At 46.0% G+C, this 15,200-nt stretch overlaps 1 protein-coding gene across 1 annotated transcript; it reads right to left on the bottom strand.

The window, feature by feature from the left end:
- Window positions 1–605: 605 nt before the first annotated feature.
- On the bottom strand, window positions 606–14,717 carry LOC119179865 (BTB/POZ domain-containing protein 6). The gene is made up of 4 exons (XM_037430988.2): window positions 14,529–14,717; window positions 9,314–9,417; window positions 2,519–2,742; window positions 606–1,772 (listed from the first exon to the last, which is right to left on the bottom strand). The coding sequence occupies exons 1-4, from the start codon at window positions 14,533–14,535 to the stop codon at window positions 1,031–1,033; spliced, it is 1,077 nt and encodes a 358-aa protein (XP_037286885.2). The 5' UTR covers window positions 14,536–14,717; the 3' UTR covers window positions 606–1,030.
- Between the last annotated feature and the right edge of the window lie 483 nt (window positions 14,718–15,200).

Genomic DNA, 15,200 nt, shown 5'->3' with positions numbered 1-15,200 from the left:
CAATCACTTCGAAGCACGAGCCCGAAAGAGCCACCATGTTCAGTTACACTAGGTACCCCACGCTAACACGGTAACGTTAAATCTGAAAAATAGCGTGCGTACGATGAGCGGTACAGGTCACGTACGTTGCTGCGCATGCGCACTTCAATCCCGCTAATCCCGGTAAGCTATAGCTGCCTATTGTGCGTGGGTAGTAAATGCGCATAGTTGAGGCTGATCACACGAGACATGAGCGCAGAATGATTCCGACTTTTGTTTTGCGTTAGTGGGTGCTTGGACGACCAATATTTTTGGCTTCGCAGCCAATGGCATCCTTGTGACTCCTCCCCCCTTTCTTCGCATGCAGTCATGCTTTGCCACGCCGGGAATTTTCTTTAACGAGCACTGACAGGGCACAACAGTACACGGGCATGCCTTCTGTCGGTGTTTACGTGTTCTTTTTCTCTTCTCTTCTGTACATGGTTTCACTTTTTGTGTGTGCGTGGTGGATCCTTTCCATGGCTAGAGCGCAAATACGTCAAAGCAGGACAGCGAAAAGAAGCAATTACCCGGCTGTGGCTGAAAACGCAGTTTATAGTCGCTTGACAGGCAGTAAATAGGAACTCTTACGTGGCAATCATTTAATGACACATGCGATGAACATTTAACAAGTTGTACGCTTAGTACGCTCACACGAACATTTTTAACAAGAGTGTACATCTTGATTAGTACCATTCTCTAGCACAGACGAGCCGTGAATCTATCGATCATTACACTACCACCTTTGTTGACGAGTAGACTTTTTGTTTACACAAACAGCCAAAGAAAGACAGAAGTCCTCAGTCTGAAAAACCGTTCATGGCCGGTCCGGAACATATTCGCATACTCTACACCGGCCGGCTCACGGGGCGCTATTTTTTGGTTCCCACCATGAGGGGTGGGCGGTGGTGGTGGTAGTGGTTAGGAGATGATAAAAGGCACCCAATTTCTGCAACCCGGTCGGGAGCACGGCGCAGTGCCCAAGAGTACAGGTCGGCAACGTCCAATGTCATCACCGTAGGACATATAAGCGAGCGGGCCGAATTAAGGATTCAACTTCATGCACTTCATGCGGCACGTGGTGGACATTTAAGGAACTAGCCCCTCGTGAGCCGGAAACCTGGCCTCGTACGGGCGTGCGCATGGACGTTTTAGGAGTGGGTGCGCGCGCCTGCCGGATCTGGCAAAATCCTTTCGGCATGACCATCGAGCCTGCTTTGACGATGTTGCTCAATATAGCTAAGGCTTCGTCCGCGGTGAAGATTTTCCACGCCAAGGGGCCTTCGACGAACTCTGTCGGCGTCAGCGCCAGGAATCGCAGCTCGGGAAACAGCGGCAACATAAGCGGGCGAATGTCCAGCTCTTTATCGTTCGTCGTGAGTCCTGGTACACCGCGAGTCCTGGTACTACACGCCCACGTGTACACCGCTTTTACCACCGATATTTCGGGGACATTGGCCGCGTGGCGGAGGACGAATTTTACGGTGAGCTCTGTGGAGTGGGGAAACGCCGACGATCCAATCACGCCGAGAGTGTCCCGACTGATGAGTGCGCTGGCGTGGTCAAGCAGGTTTTCTTCGCCCATTATGAGAACGTAGTCCAGGATAGGACACACGTCATCCAGCTTCATGTGGCCTTTCACGTACGACAGGCATTTCTCCTCCAGTTTCGGAACGAGGTACTTGGCTGCCGCGGTGCGGGTGCATGCGGCCTGATGCCCGTTAGCCACTTCTAGGCGTCCGGTGTAGAAGTACCTGCATTGCCAGATACTTTGAATAAGCAGCGAGCTTCAACAATGTGCCTCAACCTTGATATAATATGCGTGAAGCTCAGCGTGCTGGGCATAGAAAAGACCGCCACCTCAGTGTAGAACGTATTTCAACAGCGCCATCCCAGCATACGGAGGGAACGAGCAAGAATTCAGCACTATATGTTGATGGGGATAATGAATACATGAATTGAAGTAACGCAAGCCAAATGTCTCCCACACATTATTATGCAGCCTGTGGTGAATGCGATGGTTTTGTACTTTGGAATAGGCCCTACCAAGGTGGTTTAGTGATTATGGCGCCCGTCTGCTCACCCAATGGTCGCGGTATTGAATCCCGGCAGCAGCGGCTGCATTTTTGATGAAATTGAAAATGTTGAAGCCCTCCACTGACGCCATCTTTCATAATAAAACCGCGCATTTCAGACGCTAAACCCCAGATAATAATATTAGTAGTAGAAGTATAGAGTCTTATGGCATCAAAAGTAAAGAACAGCATGCAGAAGGACCGAGCTGAAGCTTTATAGAGTGTGCAGCAAAACGGTATGGTTGGCTCTATATCAGGCAGATCAAATGATACAATTATATCAGAGATTCGTAAGTTCTACGCGAGTGGAAGTGCTGACTTGATGTATAGGAGAAACAGGGATGGGCGAAAAATCCACGAAAGTGCAAAATCTGGATTTGTTCAGTCAGTCACTGGGAAAAGAGCACGAACACAGCAGAGTTTACCTCAAGAGGCCTCTGATGCCTTGCGGATGCAAGTCAGTGATGACTACGCGGTCCTCCTTGGCAAAGTCACCGTAAAACATGGCCTTGAACACTTCGTTCTGTACAGCCAGAATCATTTTGTGGGCCTTGAAGGTTGCCTTCGTGCCCGGGAAGTGGGAGCAGTCCACCACGATCTCCACGTCGGCAAGGTCGCCAGAATTCAGACACCCGGAGAGAGAAAACACCTAGAAAACATGAGAACATGCAGAATGAACACTACCGTGGTGCAACTTCTTAATAGGGCTTGCAAGTATCCGTTAAACCGGCTTTTTGGTTAAACCGTAGAAAAGCGAATCTGGCCTTTAAAGCCGGTTATCCAGTTATCCGGATTTAAAGAAACGGAAATTCTGCTTATCCGGTTCGAATGAACGTACACCCTGTTATTTGAATATTCGGAAACGAATATTTAGTCTCGCTAAGAGCTTTTTCGAAATTTAAGGACTATTAGATGCTCACTGACACAACTTGCGCAGCTCGTTAATTGATTACTGATGTAATCACTAATGGCTCATGCAAAGACTTCTCGTTTAACTGTGCATGCACTTTCACACCATGCGGATATTCATAACAGAAAGTTTGTGAATGGGTAACCACTAGCTACCTTTCAAAAGGCATTATTACTAGTGACTCACGTAATGTCCCCGCATTAAGACAAATGAACAATGGGAGAAGGTCAATAAAAGGACATATCGAACTTGTAAAAATGGTTGCTACGTTTCCTACAAACACGAGAATCCAAGAAAGACGAATACTTATCCTAGCATTACAAAATGAATACCTGATTAATCGATTATCCGAATATGACAGTATTGTTAAAACCAACCGAATACCCGGTGGTCAATCCGGTTATCCGGTTTTCGCAATCGAATAGCCAATTAATCACATAATCGGATAACCAATTTTGCCGTAAGACTGCATGGTTTAATGTTGATGCCCTACTTCTTAATAGAGAGATTTGAACTGCGGCATATGCTTCGAAAATTCTCAGCGACGCATTGCCTCTATTTCATACAATCACAAGGCTTTAGTGACGACGGTCCTGTTTTTTTTCTGGCCAAAGTTTGTATTGATCACAATTTGCGAGTAACAATGGTGTTTTTATCACGTCAACTAAATAACCCATTGCAATAGGTTGCCAGGCGCTGGCGCTATGTGAGTGGTGCCGCAATTTTGATATCTGCCTCTCTCAGTGATTTGCCTCGTTGACTGTACTCACTTGCAGTGAAGCTAGGTGTCGGCATGCTGGTCAGATGCAACCATCACTGGAGTAGCCAGGGGCGAGATGTCTGGTTAGAAGGCTAAAACGTCCTCCCGAAGCCCTCAAATGTTTTTTTCTTGAATTTACATATGTACAGAGAGAGAGAGAAAGCTAGGTGTCGGCATGCTGGTCAGATGCAACCATCACTGGAGTAGCCAGGGGCGAGATGTCTGGTTAGAAGGCTAAAACGTCCTCCCGAAGCCCTCAAATGTTTTTTTCTTGAATTTACATATGTACAGAGAGAGAGAGAAAGCTAGGTGTCGGCATGCTGGTCAGATGCAACCATCACTGGAGTAGCCAGGGGCGAGATGTCTGGTTAGAAGGCTAAAACGTCCTCCCGAAGCCCTCAAATGTTTTTTTCTTGAATTTACATATGTACAGAGAGAGAGAGAAAGCTAGGTGTCGGCATGCTGGTCAGATGCAACCATCACTGGAGTAGCCAGGGGCGAGATGTCTGGTTAGAAGGCTAAAACGTCCTCCCGAAGCCCTCAAATGTTTTTTTCTTGAATTTACATATGTACAGAGAGAGAGAGAAAGCTAGGTGTCGGCATGCTGGTCAGATGCAACCATCACTGGAGTAGCCAGGGGCGAGATGTCTGGTTAGAAGGCTAAAACGTCCTCCTGAAGCCCTCAAATGTTTTTTTCTTGAATTTACATATGTACAGAGAGAGAGAGAAAGCTAGGTGTCGGCATGCTGGTCAGATGCAACCATCACTGGAGTAGCCAGGGGCGAGATGTCTGGTTAGAAGGCTAAAACGTCCTCCCGAAGCCCTCAAATGTTTTTTTCTTGAATTTACATATGTACAGAGAGAGAGAGAAAGCTAGGTGTCGGCATGCTGGTCAGATGCAACCATCACTGGAGTAGCCAGGGGCGAGATGTCTGGTTAGAAGGCTAAAACGTCCTCCCGAAGCCCTCAAATGTTTTTTTCTTGAATTTACATATGTACAGAGAGAGAGAGAAAGCTAGGTGTCGGCATGCTGGTCAGATGCAACCATCACTGGAGTAGCCAGGGGCGAGATGTCTGGTTAGAAGGCTAAAACGTCCTCCCGAAGCCCTCAAATGTTTTTTTCTTGAATTTACATATGTACAGAGAGAGAGAGAAAGCTAGGTGTCGGCATGCTGGTCAGATGCAACCATCACTGGAGTAGCCAGGGGCGAGATGTCTGGTTAGAAGGCTAAAACGTCCTCCCGAAGCCCTCAAATGTTTTTTTCTTGAATTTACATATGTACAGAGAGAGAGAGAAAGCTAGGTGTCGGCATGCTGGTCAGATGCAACCATCACTGGAGTAGCCAGGGGCGAGATGTCTGGTTAGAAGGCTAAAACGTCCTCCCGAAGCCCTCAAATGTTTTTTTCTTGAATTTACATATGTACAGAGAGAGAGAGAAAGCTAGGTGTCGGCATGCTGGTCAGATGCAACCATCACTGGAGTAGCCAGGGGCGAGATGTCTGGTTAGAAGGCTAAAACGTCCTCCCGAAGCCCTCAAATGTTTTTTTCTTGAATTTACATATGTACAGAGAGAGAGAGAAAGCTAGGTGTCGGCATGCTGGTCAGATGCAACCATCACTGGAGTAGCCAGGGGCGAGATGTCTGGTTAGAAGGCTAAAACGTCCTCCCGAAGCCCTCAAATGTTTTTTTCTTGAATTTACATATGTACAGAGAGAGAGAGAAAGCTAGGTGTCGGCATGCTGGTCAGATGCAACCATCACTGGAGTAGCCAGGGGCGAGATGTCTGGTTAGAAGGCTAAAACGTCCTCCCGAAGCCCTCAAATGTTTTTTTCTTGAATTTACATATGTACAGAGAGAGAGAGAAAGCTAGGTGTCGGCATGCTGGTCAGATGCAACCATCACTGGAGTAGCCAGGAGCGAGATGTCTGGTTAGAAGGCTAAAACGTCCTCCCGAAGCCCTCAAATGTTTTTTTCTTGAATTTACATATGTACAGAGAGAGAGAGAAAGCTAGGTGTCGGCATGCTGGTCAGATGCAACCATCACTGGAGTAGCCAGGGGCGAGATGTCTGGTTAGAAGGCTAAAACGTCCTCCCGAAGCCCTCAAATGTTTTTTTCTTGAATTTACATATGTACAGAGAGAGAGAGAGAGAGAGAGACGTGATGAGGAAAGGCAGAGAGGTTGACGGGAAGCGAGTATCTGGTTTTCTACGCTGCACTGGGGAAGGGGCAACGGGCGACAGAAAAGTAGAGAAGGGAGGATTGAGAGAAGGCATGGAAGTAGAAACACGAACACAAGCACACAGGAGTGTCGTAAGCATTTAACGAGGTGGGTCGTCGCTTGCAAAAACTTCAATAGCGCTTTCGTCGCTTTCAGGCGTGAAGATCGGTCTTTCCAGCATTGGAAGATTTACTCCCTCTCAAAATATGGCTTGTCTTCGAGTCGCGCAAGCACTGTTGCGAGGGGGTGCCTCGGACCGCTGCATCGAGGACACTGACATAAAACATGTTCAATGGTTTCGTCTGTGCCGCAGTGTTTAAATGTAGCACTGTCTGCCCATCCGATGCTGCAATCAAAGAAGTTAGTGAAATACACTCCAAGTCACATGCGGCGAAGAGTCGTCTCACATCGGGGTAGGCCAGATAGTATAGTAAGTAGACACGGATCCAGGCTGTGAATACGGGTGTACATATATACACGCACGCACACAAGTAGCAGTAGCTGTTGGTTAAAATTTTGACGCTAGTTTGTGCAGCCTAATAGAGAAAGGGGAAATGGGACATAAAGAGGATAGCAAAAGAAGAAAAAAGAGAAGCCGACAGGGTCTCGTCCATTCATGTAGCAGGCCGATGATGGAGGGAGGCCAGCAAGTCCGCGTACGGACCTACTCAAAGGGGCGTTCATATACATTTACTGTTCTCTCCAGATAGTGAGCCTACTCATAGGTATTACACCCCTCCTCATTAGAAACTTCGTCTACATGTACCGGGAACCACGAAATGTGGTGTGCTGCCGTTCGGTTGGTCGCGGTGCCATGAAAGGATTTATGCGCAATGGTCCATGATTGTTCTGATATTAGTCCAACTGAGTCGCTGTAGGTAGACCTGATACCCTGGAAATATGTGTGGTCATTGCTGTCCCAATCTCTTCCGCCACCTGCCCGTGTTTTGTGCCAACTTAGGCGCAGCACTCGCTAGCTTTCCAAGCGCGTTAACAACTGATATTGGAAACCTGTCCACCCTGCCATATTTGGCTGCGTCGGCAAGGACAACCCCGGCCTGGTGGCTGTTGATCTATTAACGGGTAGTCGAGGGGTGGCACACCAGACCCCTCGGCTTGTTTTTCTCATTTACAGAGCACAAAATTACACTAGATCAAATATACCTGCCTGGCATCCTCTTCAAATCTGGATGGTGCCCCCCCCCCCCCCCGAAAAAAAAGAGAAAAGTCTGGCTACGCCTTCGGATGACTGTTGCTGTTACTTTAATGTCTAATGGAGCGAAAGCCTCTGTCAAGCTTTAATAGATTTATTACGCTTGAAACGCGTCTTCTGTAGTAGAAGGTAATCGGGTTCCATGCGTTCTTAATTGATAGCCTCTCAGTGCATGCCTCTACCATGTCTTTATAGGAGCCAAATGACTGACGGGGTACCGTTGGTCGTTACAAATTATCCTAGAATGCCAACCGCAAGTACAGTGGATAAGTGCCTACTGCGCCAGAAATCCTTTTGCACATAAGCAAAGGCCCCACACGTCCATAACGCAATACGCAAACATACGGGGCTGCTTCGTTTGTCGATGCTTTTGTGGCTGATATTGATGAAATATGTATGAGTGCTTTGTAATAGGTGGGCCCTGAAAACACCCACTAGCTACGTAATTCACATGACTGACGCATAGTGCGTTTCTACACTTAGCCACGCAAAGTATTACATTCCGTCAGGGGACTCCTACCACTACAACAGTTTTATATATGGCTTCTTTTTCTTTTTCTTTTTTTTTTGAGAAGCAGTCAAAAACGGTGACATGCTTCTCTGGTAGACCACCTAGTGGCCACGCAGAAGACCTAGCTTCTGTTCTGGTTCGAACCAAAAATATTCCTTATTTATTTTCTTTGCATGTTTACACATTCTTTGGGGGGGGGGGGGGGGGGGCATGGACAATACTATATTTTTCATTCATAACCAATGACATCAATGCCGGCATTTCTGCAAAACGAGTGCTTTCACGGTGACACCTTAACACGCGAGGTAGAATCAAAAGAGTACGCTGATAGCTTTACTAGGTTCAGTTTACTTCTATCACATTCAGTTCTTCGCCACTGCAGGGAAACAGTGGGTTTGAGTCCTTTCTGCAACAATTGTGATTACTCAGCAACGAGAACAATTGTAATCAGACAGCGTAATGTGACATTTGCAAAGGCTCGTATTAACTGTCTAGATTTTAAGGAAAAGACAAGTTCCTAAAGAAAAATAGACACCTCTACGTATGGCAACAAATCAATTGCGTTGGTTTCAGTGGATAGCTAGGCCGCATGTATTTCAACACTTGCATACTCCCAATACACAATGCCCCGCCACGGTGGTCTAGTGGCTGAGGTACTCGGCTGCTAACCCGCAGGTCGCGGGATCAAATCCCGGCTGTAACGGCTGCATTTCCGATGGAGGCGGAAATGTTGTAGGCCCGTGTGCTCAGATTTGGGTGCACGTTAAAGAACCCCAGGTGGTCGAAATTTCCGTAGCCCTCCACCACGGCGTCTCTCATAATCATGTAGTGGTTTTGGGACGTTAAACCCCACAAATCAATCAACTCCCAATACACTGAAGAGTAAAACGTGAGCAGCCAGGTGTAACATTCAAGGAAACACCCTTGGGTGTAATTTGCAAACATACACCTATAGTACACCTAAAAATGACAAATGGGTGTACAAAAGGTGGATTTGTGGGGTTTCACGTCTCAAAACCACCATTTGATTATGAGAGACGCCGTAGTGGAGGGCTCCGTAAATTTTGACCACCTGGGGTTCTTTAACGTGCACCCAAATCTGAGTACACGGGCCTACAACATTTCCGCCTCCATCGGAAATGCAGCCGCTGCAGCTGGGAATCGAACCCATGACCTGCGGGTCTACAAAAGGTGGAATTGCAGAAATTATACCCATGCGGGTATGTTTGGCAAAAATAATAGGTGTAAGATGGATTATTTTTTGAAAAATCCACCCTTAAGGGTGTGAAATGATTTGCAGTGTATCACTTGGGCACCCTGAAAGAACCCGGCACGCATCAGGTGCAGCCATGGCCTCAGAGGCTCGCTGCACACTTAAAGAAAAGCAGCATTTACTGGTATTACTCCTGCTAGTGTTTAACGCAGCCGGCTGCGTTAAGTGGCTTCTATAAAGGGTGCGTCACGTCAATGACGGTATACGAACGATTTCACAATAAAGTGGCCCTAACGCAAACATGATTTCAAAGTATCCTTTCAGTACGTTTAACTCAACGCTTTCTGTTTACGTCTCGGTTTAATCAATGGTGGGTGCAATCGCATAAGTTACCTCGGTACTCATTTCAACTTGTGTCCCAAATTCCTGGTGGCGGGCTGGACAGTGACAGCAGTAACTGCAGCTTCCCCTTCTCTTGTTACATGAATAGCAGTATCCTGGAAAAGAAAACGAATGGGAAACGAATGCATTACGGATGAATGTTCTGCTAAAAGCCACCCGCTGTAGTGCTTCTGGTGCTCTACTGTCGACCCAAAGCTCGCCGGTTCCAGTCCCGGCCACGGCGTGGCAGCCGCACTTTGTATGAATGTGATAATTCTGCAGAGGCACGTGTACCTTGATTTCATCATCATTATCATCATCAGCCTGACTACGTCCACTGCCGGACAAAGGCCTCTCCCATGCTCCACCAGTTAACCCGGTCCTGTGCTTCCTGCTACCAATTTATACGCGCAAATTTCTTAATCTCATCTGCCCACCTAACCTTCTGTCTGCCCCTGACTCTCTTGCCTTCTCTGGGAATCCAGTTAGTTACCCTTCATGACCCGTGGTTGTCCTGTCTACGCGTTACATGCCCGGCCTATGTCCATTTTATCTTCTTGATTTCAACTATTATATCCGTTACCACCGTTTGTTCTCTAATCCCCTCTGCTCTCTTCTTGTCTCGTAAGGTTACACCTACAATTTTTCTTTCCATTGCTCGCTGCGTCGTCCTCAATTTAAGCTGAACCCTCTTTGTAAGACTCCAGGTTTCTGCTCCGTAGCTAAGTACCGGCGAGATGCAGCTCTTATATACCTTCCCGTTGAGGGATAGTGGCAATCTACCTGTCAAGATTTGAGAGTGCTTGCCAAATGTGCTACAACCCATCATTTATTTTTCTAGTTACTTCAATCTCGTGGTTCGGCTCCATGGTTATTACCTGCCCTAAGTAGACATATTCTTTTACAACTTGACATGCACTATTACTTATCTCGAAGCACTGCTCTCTTCCGAGGTTGTTGTACATTACTTTCGTTTTCTGCAGATTAATTTTAATATCCACCTTTTTGCTCTCTTGGTCCTACTCCGTAATCGTAAGGTGCGTTTCGTCCCCTGAGTTACTCAGCAATGCAATGTCATCGGCGAAGCGCAGGTTACTAAAGTACTCTCCATTAACTCTTATCCCTAACTGTTCCCAATCTAGGCCTCTGAAAATCTCCGCTAAGCACGCGGTAAATAGCATAGGGGAGATTGTATTCCCCTGCCTTACACCCTTCTTGATTGGTACTCTGTTTTCTTTATGAGGCAATATGGTAGTAGTCGATCCCCTGTAGATTTCTTCAGGATGTTTATATTCAGACAGCCAGTACGCGTGGGACAAATACAAGGCAACCGAAATGCTTTTTGATTCTCTCGCAGCTAAAGCCAAGCGTTCTTTATATTCTTCTACCTTACCTGATATGCTCCGAAAAAATCCTAAGCAATTTTGGAAAACAATTAACCCATCATCTATTACCCCTTCATCGAACATTACACTACGCGACGAACAAAATGTTTCGATTCCTGAACACTACACTTCGCATGTAATTAATGAAACCTTCTGCTCTGTATTCACCATAGAACCTGACGGTAACCTTCCCCATGCCCTTCCTGTATGCCACCCGATCATGTCGAAAATCGTATTTCATGCCAATGGTATTACCAAGATAATCGACTCGTTAAAACTTACTTCATCAATGGGTATAGATGGCATTAACACAAAAATATTGAAGAACACTAAAATTGTAACAAGTGTGATTTTATCTAACATTTTTCAGCAATCCCTCTCATCTGGAGTGGTGCCCCAAGACAGGAAGGTAGGCAAGGTCATTCCAATCCCAAAGAAAGGTAACTCGTATTCACCCAAAAACTATCGTCCTATTTCGCTCACGAGTGTATGCTCTAAAATAATGGAACACGTAATCTATTCCCACATAGTCAACTTTCCCGCACCTTTTCATTTCTTTCATAAAAACCAACATGGCTTTCAGAAAGGTGTTTCGTGTGACACTCAACGAGCTCTGTTTACTAAAGACATTAGCTCTAGCATTGATGTAAATATACAAGTAGACGCGCTCTTTTTAGACTTCGAAAAAGCTTTTGACAAAGTTCCTCATAAACGCTTGTTCTTAAAACTTTCTTGTCTCAACCTTGACCCCTTAGTTTTCGATTGGATTTGCGACTTTTTAACTAACCGCCAGCAGTTCGTTTACGCAAATAACCTTTCTTCGTCTTTACGCCCCGTCATTTCAGGCGTGCCTCAAGGCACGGTTCTAGGACCTTTGCTTTTTCTCATATATGTTAACGACTTGCCGAATAATATTTCTTCTAACATCAGACTTTTCGTTGATGATTGTGTTATTTATCGCCCAATTAACAACACATCAGATGTTCATGAACTTCAATCTGATCTTCATAAAATTGAAATCTGGTGTACGACGTGGTTAATGTCCCTTAACGCAAACAAAAGGTCACTAGTCTCTTTCCATTGCCGACAGTGCTACCCATCTCCAGCACACTTCATTAACAACACTCAAATTTCATGCGTAACTACATACAAGTATCTAGGTGTCCAGTTTTCTTCTGATTTAACATGGTCGCTTCACATAACGCACATTATTAACGAAGCAAACCGTGCTCTTGGCTGTCTGCGTCGAAACCTTCATCTAGCTCCTACCCCTGTCAAACTACTCGCTTATCAGACACTAATCAGACCAAAACTTGAATACGCATGCGCTGTTTGGGACCCTCATCAGAGTAACGATACTAAAACACTTGAAACAATGCAAAGCCGAGCAGCAAGATTCATCTTTTCAGATTATTCATATCAGTCAAGCGTAACCGAACTTAAATTTCGTGCTAACCTCGCTACCCTTTCGTCACGCCGCTGTATAGCTCGTCTGTGCCTGTTTTTCAAGTTTTATCATGGATCGCCTCGTACTCCAACCATCAAGCCAGCCCATCGTCATTCAGACCGCATCAATCACAGGAAAGCTGTTTATTCGCCAAGAGCTCACACCACTGCGCTCCTTTCATCCTTCTTTGTCAAGACCGCACAAGATTGGAATGGCCTTCCTCCTCACGTTGCGCACCACTCCAGTATCATCACCTTCAAAGCAGCGATCGAGCATCTACTCCTTTAACCGATTGTAATAGCCCACCCCTCTTGTAAAACCCTTCATTGGGGCCTTTGAGGTACTGTAAATAAATAAATAAATAAATAAATAAATAAATAAATAAATAAATAAATAAATAAATAAATAAATAAATAAATAAATAAATAAATAAATATACTTCATTGACGCCCTGATTCCGCAGTGTCTGCATGACTGCTGATATTTCTATTGAATCAAACGCCGTCTCGTAATCTATGAAGGCTTTTTGGGGCGGTTGATTACATTCTGAGCATTTCTATATTAACTGATTGATAGTATGAATGTGGTCGATTGTTGAGTACCCTGTTTGAAATCCTGCTTGTTTCTTTGGTTGATTGAATTCTAATGTTTTCTTAATTCTGTTAGCAATTACCTTTGTATATAGCTTGCACACTACGGTGAACAAGCTGATCGGCCTGTAATTATTTAACCACAGGCGGTGAAACCTTCCTGAGCCCTAATTCGGTCATGGCGTCCTGCATAATCAGACCGTGGTTTTGGTATGTAAAAACACAATAGCTGTTATATTACTTTAAGAGATTCTTTGACATTAAAACGAGTCTCTTTGAAATCTTGCTTTTGTTCTGCAGCGTTTTCTCTGTAGTCGAACCTCGGCGTATTTGGCACCTTCTCACTGATACCCTGACTAGTTCACCTTTAGCAGTATGTTTTCTTAGGTCTGGTTTACTGGGAAACGGAACACTGGACTTCTGTTATTGGGTTGGCTGGGCTGAGGGCGGAATATAGCGATGAAAGTCGCGGCGTGTGAGTCACGCCGGCAGGAAGGCCGCACGAAACGTAATATCGGTGTTGCTTCGTACGCTCGAAGTGAGGAGGCAAGCAGCACAGGAAAGAGGATAGCAGTGGGCCGAAACATCGCGTGGGATGGTTGTGCCATCTATCAATACTTTCTCTAACGACAGCTACGTAACACTATTGCTAAGATTGCATTGTTATCGCACGCTCAGCAGCTGCTCCTTGTGATAAGGCCTTTGCCATCTTGGTAACGCACTCCTTACTTAATTACTTACTTACTTAATTAGAAGCGCCGGAGATGAATAAAGCAGCACAGCTCCTCTCTTTCGTATAGCGTCGAACCAGGCGACCTGCCCACCGCCGCAAAGCACATGGCTAAATAAGGTCTTTGTGGCTGCGCCCTATAGCGCTACGCTATCGTTCGATAACACCCGACAGCAGGGCTGTTCATGTCACAACGGTGTCTCCCAATCCAATGCCTATTCAGGGCATAACTATCGACACGTCGTGTAAGCTATAGCCTCGTACAGCCAGATCAGAAATCGAGCCGTCGGCATTGCTAAGTCATCAACGGCACAACTTTCCGCTGCTTTTAAATAAATTACGCGTCAAACACAGTTGTACTGTCATACCTAGACAAGTTGGTTCCGCATCTGCAGGTCGGCCTATTCGCAAATAGTTCTAGGTATAACTTACGCATCAGTCGAGTATTTCGCATGACATAACCTTAATTTGGGGAGTAACATATATATATAATTGGCAATATTTCTAAACTTCGTGCTGATCAGGAAGCAATAACAACAGAAACCGGACCGGCGCTGCACTGAATACGGGTACCCTGCTCCTGCCAAATGACAAAGGCAGTCATACACCATTGATCCGCACTGGTATGACATATTTCAATGTTTAGTCAAGACGAAATATAAAAAATAAGCCACGGCTCAAAGACTCTTAGCATAGCCAGTAGACGGGGGTTCAAGTTCCCCGAATTTCAAAGTTTGCTGCCACCAGTATACACGTACGCAAGGCTCACTACAAACGCTATGTGCTCATAAACAAAGCATGCTTGAGCGCAATTCCTCCAGAAATTCTGGTCACGTCTTAAATGCACATAACTTTGTTGCTCGTACCAATATCGTTCGTGCGAGCTACCAAGGGCGTGGCCAGAAATATTTTTCGGGTTGGGTTCGAGCATGCTTTGCGTATGCGCATATGTAAGCTTGTATGTGTGCGTATCATATACAGGTGCGCAAACTAACTCCTTCCCCCTGGTTAGGTCAGTGCGGGCAGCAGCTGACGAGGTATATTGCTAAACGAAAAACAACACTCGTGCACTTACCGGTCATCCCTTTGTCACAGCAGCTAAGCAAACGACTGCCGTCCAGTGAAGCAAGCGCCGTATCCGCAGGCCGCACTTTGGAAACAGTGCAATTGAACGGGAGGTGAGGGGGCGGGAGAGGATTGCAAAAGATGATAACAATGGACACTAACCCCCGTATTCTAGAACGTCCCTTCACTCGACGCTTCGCCTTCACTTGAGAAAGCCGATGGGAGCGCCGTCTCTAGGCACGGCAAGTCACTGCATATCAGCGATAATCTGTTGCAGTTCTTGAGTTGCGCAGCGTCTTTTTCAGCCGAGCGGTGGCGCAGTGCTCAACTCTTTCAAGTGAAGGGTGGAAGTCGAGTCGAGGAGCGTTTGTGAATACGGGAGTAGATGTCCCTGATAACGATCTCTAATGTAATTCGCTTTTGAGTTCATAGAGGAAGAAGGGAATAAACATGACAAGTCCTCCAGTCACATTGGTGATGCCTTCTCATCTCTAACGTCCGCAGCGCTCTCAGGTGAAGGATCAACTAAACAGGAAGCTTCTCTGATGCCCTCCGAGCACATGTGCACCACATGCCTCTGAGACTGCTTTGCTTTTCCAGGGGCCGTTTCAGACTTTGAGGTCGCTTATCTCCGGCGTATTATTTGGAAATGCGCGTGCTCAAAGAGGGAAAGGGCGATAAT

Source organism: Rhipicephalus microplus, chromosome 7 (assembly GCF_043290135.1).
Source record: "Rhipicephalus microplus isolate Deutch F79 chromosome 7, USDA_Rmic, whole genome shotgun sequence".
In the NCBI taxonomy this organism is placed as follows: Eukaryota; Metazoa; Arthropoda; class Arachnida; order Ixodida; family Ixodidae; genus Rhipicephalus; species Rhipicephalus microplus.
Note: the sequence above shows the minus strand (reverse complement) of the source record. Positions and strands in the feature narration are given on the sequence as shown.

Excerpts from the sequence above, each read along its gene's own strand:
- LOC119179865 (XM_037430988.2), bottom strand. Across the intron at positions 2,743-9,313 it reads AAGTTGAAATGAGTACCGAG|GTGTTTTCTCTCTCCGGGTG; the intron begins GTAACTTATGCG and ends CATGTTTTCTAG. Across the intron at positions 1,773-2,518 it reads GGCATCAGAGGCCTCTTGAG|GTACTTCTACACCGGACGCC; the intron begins GTAAACTCTGCT and ends CTGGCAATGCAG.